General features: G+C 42.3%; 2 protein-coding genes across 5 annotated transcripts in view; both read left to right on the top strand.

The window, feature by feature from the left end:
* Nucleotides 1–1,449, top strand: part of mpp3b (MAGUK p55 scaffold protein 3b) — a 29,200-nt gene extending 27,751 nt beyond the window's left edge. For all 3 annotated transcript variants that reach the window (XM_048232441.1, XM_048232440.1, XM_048232439.1), the window contains one exon: nt 1–1,449. This exon is cut by the window's left edge and continues 22 nt beyond it. In XM_048232441.1, the coding sequence (XP_048088398.1) occupies nt 1–158 (158 nt within the window). In that variant the 3' untranslated portion in view covers nt 159–1,449.
* Nucleotides 1,450–4,585: 3,136 nt separating this feature from the next.
* On the top strand, nt 4,586–9,105 carry ppp1r3cb (protein phosphatase 1, regulatory subunit 3Cb). 2 transcript variants are annotated; one of them, XM_048234141.1, is made up of 2 exons: nt 4,586–4,666; nt 7,247–9,105. In XM_048234141.1, exon 2 carries the CDS (start codon nt 7,275–7,277, stop codon nt 8,172–8,174), a length of 900 nt encoding a protein of 299 aa, XP_048090098.1. In that variant the 5' UTR covers nt 4,586–4,666; nt 7,247–7,274; the 3' UTR covers nt 8,175–9,105. The 2 variants fall into 2 exon arrangements, with proteins under 2 accessions (XP_048090098.1, XP_048090097.1); XM_048234140.1 differs by lacking the exon at nt 4,586–4,666 and adding an exon at nt 6,275–6,468.
* Nucleotides 9,106–9,968: the final 863 nt, after the last annotated feature.

Below are 9,968 nucleotides of genomic sequence, written 5' to 3'. Positions count from 1 at the left end.
GGCACTCGGCTGAACAGATGGACCAGCAGTACGGCCACCTGGTGGACCGGGTCCTCGTGAAGGAGGACTCAGCCAGTGCCTGCCTGGAACTGCGGAACATTCTAGATCGCCTGGATAGAGAACCTCACTGGGTGCCAGTGCACTGGGTCCGGAGTTAGCCCACCCCCCGCCTCAAAACAAACCTAGAACAACCCTCCCCATCTCCTCTATTCCGAAAATGAATGTGTAATGTTTTAAAGTATCCTATCAGAGGGGTGGCAGTCTGCCGAGGCAAGGTTGGCCCCCTGTAGCCATGGCCCTCTACCTCTCTGCATTATATTCTTCTATTCTGTTACTGTAGTGTTCTACTCTGCCAATGGAGAGCATCTGTGAAGTGTCCTGGGCTTCAGACTGACTCTCAGCTCTCTGTGTGAATGTTCCGCAAACACAGAGGGGAAGAGCCAAGCTGTTCAGTATACGTGTTCAGTATACCTGTAAATATGAAATACAAAAGCTGTGTCATAAGAATGATGTGGGTTTTGTGTATTTAAGTGTGTGTGTGTGTGTGTGTGTGTGTGTGTGTGTGTGTGTGTGTGTGAGAGAGACCAGAGAGACCGTGTGTGTGTGTGTGTGTATTTGTATGTATATGTGTACGTATAAAAATATATGTGTGTATGTGTTGTTCTACAGTACCATGAGAAGCCATTGGGTAAACCACAAATGGTCTCCACGTACACCTGCTGTGCCCTCTACAAAACAGAAGCATTCCATTTTGTGTGACTCTTTTACCTGGCACATTCTGAAACATTATGCAAACTACGTTTGACACTAAGGGTCCTAATTTGAATGATGTGCAAAGTGCAAAGACTTTAAGTCTATCTAAGCTAAATGAATAATTAGGCAAAATCAATTTCCTAATTTAACACCATGGCCAAGACTGCAAACATTGATGAGTCAGCTCAATGTGCCCACCTGCCACACGATAGCTACAGTTCATGCACAAAAATGTTGCTTGTCGATAGAGTTTGCACTTTGGCGACTATTTAAATTAGGGCCTCTAAATGTCCTGTTTACGACTTATGTCAAAATTAATATCCAATTGAGTGCACCAAGAAGATTGAATGTATGAAGAATGTTAACATATATGCTGTGCCAGAAATATTATAAACTAAATGCTATGTGTCTACAAGAAAAAACAATATTGCTGGAATGAGGTTGAAAATAATATGCATTTACGCACGGATTGTTAGGTTACCTGTACTTTAATCATATGCTGTGATGTGTGTGCTTACCCTATGGAAGTAAAAGCATAGCTAATGTATTACATTTGTCTGGATACACTGGAAATGGCCAGTGAGAAGGTAGCGTTCTGTTTTATGACTGGGATCCTCTTATTTTTGTATTAGTCTGTAAAGTGGGTAGACACTTAATGGAATAGTAATGAAATGAATAAAATAAGAATGAAAATGATCAACAGCAGGTCATCTTCGTGATTGTTCGAGAAATATACAACAAAAAAAGGTGCAAAGGAGGAATGATAATGACACAGAGGTAAAGAGGAAAGCAAAGAAAAGAGAAGTGGAGAAGTGGAGAAGTGCAGAAGTGGAGAAGTGGAGAAGTGCAGAAGTGGAGAAGTGGAGAAGAGCCTTCATCTGACCTCCCTTCCTGCGCGACCTGAAAAACCAGCAGCCGTCGGCCCTCCAGCCCTGCTAGCTGCAGGCCTAATGTAATAACCTCCCAGAATGATCAAATTGTCCGTAATGTAATTGCCTCCTAGAATGACCAAATATAGTCACTAGGCAGAAGAGGTTTTTGGCTTAACTTTAGTGAAAAATACTTATCATATTTGTAACATAACATTTTAGAGGAGTTGTGTAAATATACATATATATGTGTTGTGTTAATTTTATAAATAAGTACATTTCCCTCAGAAATTTAATTTTACCAAATATTTCATAACTGGGTCAGTTACATTAAACTTCAGATTTATTATAACACTATTGCACACTAGAGGGTAGTGTTGCTCAGTTTTTTGTTAAAACTCAAACAAAACCCAACATCTGGACACTAGAGTGGGGAAAAAACTGCAGTTAAAAATATCTGCTCTTACATATGCACATATCATGCTGCCAACACTCTCTTTTACTGATTCACAAGTAGATATTATTTTATTGCACAATAATTATTACTCAACAGTTTCACAAAGTTAGGATAAGGTGCCAGTGCGAAACTTTCCACTTCATCAAAAGAGAGGTTAGGCCAGGAAAACTAAATATCAACAACTTTGAATGCATCTCTAATTGCATTGTGAGTATATCATGGTTGATTTCACAGATTAGTGACCCGGGGCTTTATTCGTGACAAAAGATCACTTTCCCCCACTGTGTCCTTGTCAATGCTTCTCCCCCCTAGTTGAACACGGAACGGACTCGTGGCCATTTCACTGCAGGCAGGTGATGTGGGGTGATATCTGGGCTACTATGGTTCAAGAGTCACCTGCTGCCTAGAGCTGAGAGATGCATGACACGTACAAGCAGAACTATATCCATCTCCAGTGAGCCAGCCTTTGGCTGTCTCTTGATGCATCTCTTTTGCAGCTGACCCCGATTGGCCTTTGTCCAGTGTGCTCTGCAGGTTTATTTATAAATGTGGGCTTGCAACCTCGCAATAGCTGTGCAAATATTGCCACAGCCTGCAATAGTGACAGTATTTCAGCAACCTGTGGCAGGCAGCAGACATTCACCTGATCTACCTCAGGTCATTTAAAACAGTCACTGCCAACTCAAATATCATCATATCTTACTAGCATATTTTAGAGGTCACATACCACGTTTAATCGGTTTAGTTCTGTATGCTTGTGATACAATGAAGTTAGTCCAACATCATACAAGATATGAGAAACAAGACCAAAGTCCAGTCAACTGGCTGCAAAGTCATAGATTTTTAATGTGGCTTGACTGAATGATGTGCAATTGAAGGCCTTGCCACTGTAATATTATAACACAGCATTCAACTGCACTCAGGTGAAACTTTCAAGGAGTTCTAAGTGGTGTTCTTTAAGAATCCTGTCTTTGTCTGACACAGATTAGACCTTATGACAATGCACCCTGCTACTCATTTGCACTTGCAGAAACACAGTGGCAGTGCCTCTCCTCAAAGTCACTTACGAAGCAGAATTGTGCAACACCTCTCTGGACACAAGAGACACGAGATAACCCCCCTCTCTCACTAGGACAAATCAAAAATAGCCCTTCCTGTCTCTAGCCCTGTCAGCTGTCCATTCATCTTACAGCTTGGAGTGTCTCATTTTCACCTCAGCATGAGCCCACACTTGAGCCTTCGGGGAGACTCCGACTAGTAAGCCCAACTACTCCACAGCTCACTTCATACGGGAGTGCAACAGCTTGTAGCACATTAAAAGTGAGGTGGCAAAGTTAATTACCATCTCTACAGTGAGATTAATTACCCGTGCGGTATTCATTTGCAGCAACATGAGGAGTTCTGAGTCATTCCGTGGTCCCTGATATTGTGTTTGATATCATTCTGAGTCAGACGGAGTGCCATCAATAGGGTCAGTGGTTTGGGGACAGAGGTCAAATAGAGTGTTGGTTTCCTAATCTTCACTATATGAACCCTTAAGACATATTCACAGAAATCAAAATGCTTCTGTCTGCAGGGATGAAACATCATTAGGGGCAGCCGTGGCCTACTGGTTAGCGCTTTGGACTTGTAACCGGAGGGTTGCCGATTCGAACCCCGACCAGTAGGAACGAGTAGGAACGGCTGAAGTGCCCTTGAGCAAGGCACCTAACCCCTCACTGCTCCCCGAGCGCCGCTGTAGCAGGCAGCTCACTGCGTTGGGATTAGTGTGTGCTTCACCTCACTGTGTGCTGAGTGTGTTTCACTAGTTCACGGATTGGGATAAATGCAGAGACCATATTCAAAAGAGTACTCATACTTACTTATACTCATGTCATGAGTGATTTGAAAATTAATTACTGATTAGAAAAAACTGGAGCATTTCGGGGGTGGGGGAGGGTCTATAACTTTCCTTTCGCTGTAAGGCCTCCATCAAAACACATCTTCCTAAAACAAGGTTAACAGCCTGTGCATACACCTGGATTCTTTGGCAAGCTTGAACTCGCCACTCCACTCCGTATTGTCTACCCCGTGTTTACTGTTCGAGCGTTCCCTCCCTCCATTGTTCCATCATATTTAGGATATGGTCAATAACTCAACCTGCTGCCACTGAAAACAATAGCCAGTTGTGCTCCAATTAAATGTCATTATGTTCATTTGCAAGTCTAAGATAATTATTTTTGCAGAGTAAAATATGTTGTGTTCAGACAGATGGTCAAACAAACATTAGCTATGATTTGATACAGCAGAGCCCTGATATTAGTCTTTGAGGGATTCACCTTTCCATGAAGCTAATGCCTATGGTCTCACAAAATGAAAAAGAGGAATGCACCTAAGTCTATTTGGCTTGTTCATAGCATGACTGATATTGTCAGAGGGCTGGCCTTGAGTACAAGCTTCCTGTTCTACAGTATTCGGTTGACCAATAATAAGATCTTCCTGTCTTGTCGACAAACTTGGTATGCTGAACTTCTGCAAGGGCATTTGTTTGACTGAGGACCAAGAGCAGGACAACAGCAAACATTGAGGGAAACTCTGACATTAAGAGGTAATGCAATTGTTGTTTCATCACATCCTTATCTCTCTGGCGTTGCCTAAAACCTGAGTGTTACTCATTGCGTATACATGTTTACTGAATGGAAGGCTGCAGTAAACACAAATGTTTATATAGGCATAATGCGCTTTCACTGAGTGATGCACTTTTTTGTTAGAGAGCTACTAAATGCAACATGAAAATAAAGATAATAGGTATCGCATTTAAGGACAGTTTAAAGCCATATTTAATTTGAATGTGTCTGAGCCGTAAAGATGTGATATTAAGTCGTGTTTGACAAGCTGTGGCAAAATGTGTTTCTTTAATCAGATTAACAGTAATCAGCAGATATATTTTAGCACGTTACTTATATTATGTAATATTTGCACTGTCACTTCAGATATAAATAATTATGACTGCAGCTATACGAATGGCATTATATAAACGTGTTTAAAGGTCTCTTGATAAAAAAAAGTCTGTAGAACTCTGTAAAGACAACTGTAGTAACTTTCAGTTTTATCTGTGATATTAGTGTATTCAAACTGTAGTCATATATTTACATGATGTACCTTAATATGGAAGCTGTCAGCATATTTGCATTAGTGCATCAACATGATGGATATGAAGTGCTTCTGAGGTGAGAGAGAGACCTTTTAATGAACTCTCACTCTTTTCACATCTCTCACTCATAGACGCAGTCATTTTTAGAGTAGCCTATCTTATCTGTTGCAAGCTTTAGTTGGAGGAAACCTTTGCATCCTCTCTCTTACCACAAGCCATATGATGACTGAGAATGAAGGCTACGTGATGCAGAGGCACTGGTCCCATGGCATCTGCTCTTGCATCAGCTGATGGAAAAAGAGTTTGTTTATGTTATCAAGAGCACGAACCACAAATGTTTTCTGAGAACAGTAAACATAGGCCTACACTTATACAATATCTAAGCTATAGTCTACAGTGAAGTTTAGTGGTAATAGGCTAAAATAAGATCATTTTAGTTTGACTGCACTGTTCAATGCCAGACAGAGTGATGATGAATGCAAGTTTCTGAGTGTCATCATTTTACAGGGCCCAGTTCCAGTGAATATGGTGGGTGATGTCTCACATTGACCTACATTTCACTTGGTTAAAAAGGATGATCCAGTTGATCAACTACTGCACATACACCAAGTCCATCCCAGCTGGGTTGATTTATTGATGCGTTTATTTACACTGAAAATGTAGGTAGGCCTATCATGAGAATTCTAGAAAAATAATTCTTATTATTGAATCCCTCAACAATAAAAGAAAGAAGGGATTAAAAAGAAAGAAAGAAATATGTTAAATGCCGTGGTAAAGAGACACATCTACAGTATCTCCCGACAGGGATCTACACAGTATTTCGGTAACGTCTCTTCACTTTCTCCCTCCTTAACCTCTCCTTTCAAACTTCCTGGTCAGTGAAACTGAAGGCTGCGTTGCTTTGTCACGCGCACCAGGAGTGATGTGAGGGTGCGTGCTGATTGGCTGAAACCGAAACTTTTTCGGATTGTCATTGGCTGCCGGGGCTCTCCTGCACTGCGATACGCAAATAGGCTTGATGTGGTGGCTGAAAGCGACCCAGTCATTGCCAGTGCAGCCAGGCTGACTCGAGAGGGGGGTGTGTCGTGGGACCTAAAGACATTCACAGTTTAAAACTGGTTTTATTTTATAATGCTTTCACCGAATTATTCAGCTGGTAATTGAAACAGTCTTCATAGAATCATATCGTTACGTTTCAACCAGTATTTATTTTCATTTTACCGGAAAAAAGAAGAACTACCAATGAATTGTACCAGGTAAGATAAAGCGCGTCAGGCCGGCTTTAACGCAACAAAGAACAATGTTGAACTGAACGTAGGCTATCTGAATGAAAATGGCAATGTAACAGCACTATGGTGACTATATCGCTTTATAGTTTTAAATGAGACATTTTAAATAGAAACCCCGTGGCTTATGTGTGTATTAGCTCGAATGAGAAGTGATAAACACGTTTAATTTGATGTGGTTGCCTGAGCCTCCGTCTCGGCTATCATAGTTTCATGCATAATGTACCGGTATAATTGTTAGGACAGGCAGTGTAGCATTTAACTATTGTTTCCGACCACACTCATTTGTCAAAAGACATGGCGTCAGGTGGAAATGTTAGAAACTTGTTTGTTTAAAATAGAAAATTGTTAAAACTGAACACTAAGTTTAACATGATAAATAATAATCATTACTGTTAAGCAGGGTCACTCAAAAGTTGAAACAATAATGAAAATTGAAATAAAAAATATATTCTGCAATGTTTCCTTATCTCATTATTTGTCTGTTTGTACTTTGTAGCCTAGGCTACTGAGAGACTTGTTGAGGTCCAAATCTAAAAAAATAGTAGTAATGACAAATGCAGCATTCTGGCACACCAAATAGGTGCATTAGTTAAGATAGTGGACTGACCAAAGTGTGTGCTCATAGTGTTAACGTTTGTGCACTCTTGCCTCTCTGATGTGCTCTCTTTGTGTAGACTCTCTTGTCTACCTGTCGGCCTGTTGTTCAATGAAAGTCTAATGTCTGCTGTTTTCTCCTCCACCACAGGGTCCTGCAGATATTAAACCCCAGGCCGATGCCAAGTCCCATCATGCCCGTGGACGTGGCCATGCGGATCTGTCTGGCACAGTCACCACCAGTATGCAGTTTCCTGGGATCCTACGAAGCGCGCAACCTCATCAACCAGTACAAGCCGCTGCGCCCCTGCATAAGCTCCAAGGCAGAGGTCGAAACCACCAACGTGGGTTGGCGGAGCCCCAAAACCAAGCGCAAGAAGAGGGTGGTGTTTGCAGACTCCAAGGGCATGTCCCTGACCGCCATCCATGTGTTCAAGGAATTTCAAGATGACCCCCTGGCGGACCTGCAGTTCGAGTTGTCAGACTTGGAGAACGCCATCGTAGGCCTGAGGGTGGAGAAAGAGAAGAGCTTGATGTTGGACTTCGCCCAGCCAGCTGCAGACTACCTGGACTTCCGGAACCGACTAAAGAAGAACCTCGTCAGCCTGGAGAACTGCGTGCTCCAAGACAAGTCCCTCAGCGGCACCATCAAAGTCAGCAACGTGAGCTTCGAGAAGACGGTCAACATCCGGATAACATATGACTCATGGAAAACCTACACGGACGTTCCTTGTATCTACATGAATAATGTGTACGGCTGTCTGGACATTGATACCTTTTCGTTTTTCATCGACCTGCCCAGTGTCATTCCCCACAACAAAAGCGTGGAGTTTTGTATCTGCTACAAAACCCTGGACCAGGAGCATTGGGACAACAACGACGGCAAGAACTACAAGCTGGTCCACTCGGAACACGAACAGGACCAGCACTCGTGCGCCATCCAGGCGCCTACGCAGAAGTTCAAGAGCAAGAAAACCGAGATGGAGTTTGATCAGTTCGGGAGCCCGAGGACGTCCAGTGGTTTCTTCCCCGAGTGGCAGAGCTGGGGCCACATCGAGAGCAGCACCCCCTACTGGTGATCTAACAAAATAAAATTTAAAAAAAATCACCCCAACACGACTAACCCAAGAGAAACAAAGCCTCCCATAGATGAAGCCTGTGGAGATCTGACCTTGGACCAAGCCTAGTGGAGATAACAGGCTTATTCCAAAACAGGCCGCTGATAGCCATTGGCTCAAGCCATTCAGTTACCCGTCAACTTGAACTTTCAATCACAGATGCTAACAGCTTGAACGCCCCATCAGTTCCGAGAGATGTACACATTGTCTTCCTGCTTTGTCAACTGAAAATATAATCGATGGATCATGGGGGAAATGAACAGTATTGCAAATGTGGATGAGGGGAAGAGTGACGGTTAGCGTTCGATGTTACGGTCACACTAATCCCAGTGCAGAGTAGTCTGTGAGATTAACCAATGTGGCTAATTGCTGTCGTCATGTCATCTGATGTGGCAAGCTAAAATGGAGCAGGATGAAACTCAACTCGGGTTGGCTGAACAGGGTAATGTTCCGCTGTATTTCCTGACAAATGGTTGTCCTTTTTTTGCAAGTATCTCATTTTTGCTGTGCACTTAAAGCATTACTTAGAGTTTCAAACTGAAGTTGTTCAATTTGATTTGTTTTTATTTTTTTCCTTGTAACATAAATGCCTTCCTTTGCAATTGTCTATGATTGTCAAAGTCAGTTCTATGGAGTTTGATGGCATTACTTCAGCCCTGTATTAAGTCAAGGCCTTTTTACAAAGACAAGATCAGCTGCAGAAGTCAAATTCGTCTCTGTTAGTTCTTGTAGTGCACACTGCTGAATTGCATATGCTTCTTCATGTTTCTTTTTCATTCTGCTGTCTTTTGTTTGCACGAAAAAAGGGGGAGTGTTCTCATGGATCACTTTTGAGTTTGATTGTGAGGATCTCATGCCAGCACTCTGAGTGCAAAGGATCCTAATTCTACCCCCTACCCCGATCCTACCCCCAAATCACCAGTCCTGAGTCGCCGAGACTAGTCAAGTTTGCACTGATACAGAATGATGCCTTCTTTTTTCGAATGCCAGAATGTGAAAGTGAAAGGATTTGGTAGCGCGTGAATTGTCGCTTCATATTGAAGTTTGTATGTATTTCTGTATTCATATGGAGCCACATAATTGATCGCTTTCAGAGAGACTATAGTTGAAATATGATTATTACAATGGTATAAGGCCCTCTCCCCTCCCTCTATGCAGTGTACAGTCAGCCATTGGGTGTGAAAGACACCTTTTTTTGTACTTGAGCCAACTCTCCAAGTCCACTAACTTTAATTAAGTCATGGTATGATGGCCACACAGTCAGTGTCCTCTCCCAGTGTCTTTCCCCTCTTTTTTATCTGTTTGCTGCTGCTAAAGGTTTGGCTTTAGGGTTTGTGTGCTCTGGTCTCTGTATTGTTTTCATGGTCCCAATGGTATGTGAATCGTCTTCATGTTATGAGGAAGCCTGGGGGGAGGGAGTTGAGGGTATAGGGTATTGCAGTAAACAAAGGATCAAGAATGTAACTTAAGGGAAGTATTTCGTACGTAAGGAATGGGACTCTGATGCGTGTCTGCAATATATGGGAATGGGTTGGAGGCAAAAACTAGCCACTGCTTTTTTCACAGGGCTTATATTTTTCCCCCCATCATTAGATGGAAAAAGCGAAAAAAGGTTGATGACTTATGGTTTTGGTGCAAATGGCAGTGTGAGCCACAAAGATTTTACAGTGAAGTGTTGTGGATTGAATGTAGAAGAACACACAGGCCTCAGTTGTGTTGCCTGCTATACTGTTTGTATATGAGTCACTTTTTTTC

The sequence above is a fragment of the Alosa alosa genome, chromosome 22 (genome assembly GCF_017589495.1).
Source record: "Alosa alosa isolate M-15738 ecotype Scorff River chromosome 22, AALO_Geno_1.1, whole genome shotgun sequence".
In the NCBI taxonomy this organism is placed as follows: Eukaryota; Metazoa; Chordata; class Actinopteri; order Clupeiformes; family Clupeidae; genus Alosa; species Alosa alosa.
Note: the sequence above shows the minus strand (reverse complement) of the source record. Positions and strands in the feature narration are given on the sequence as shown.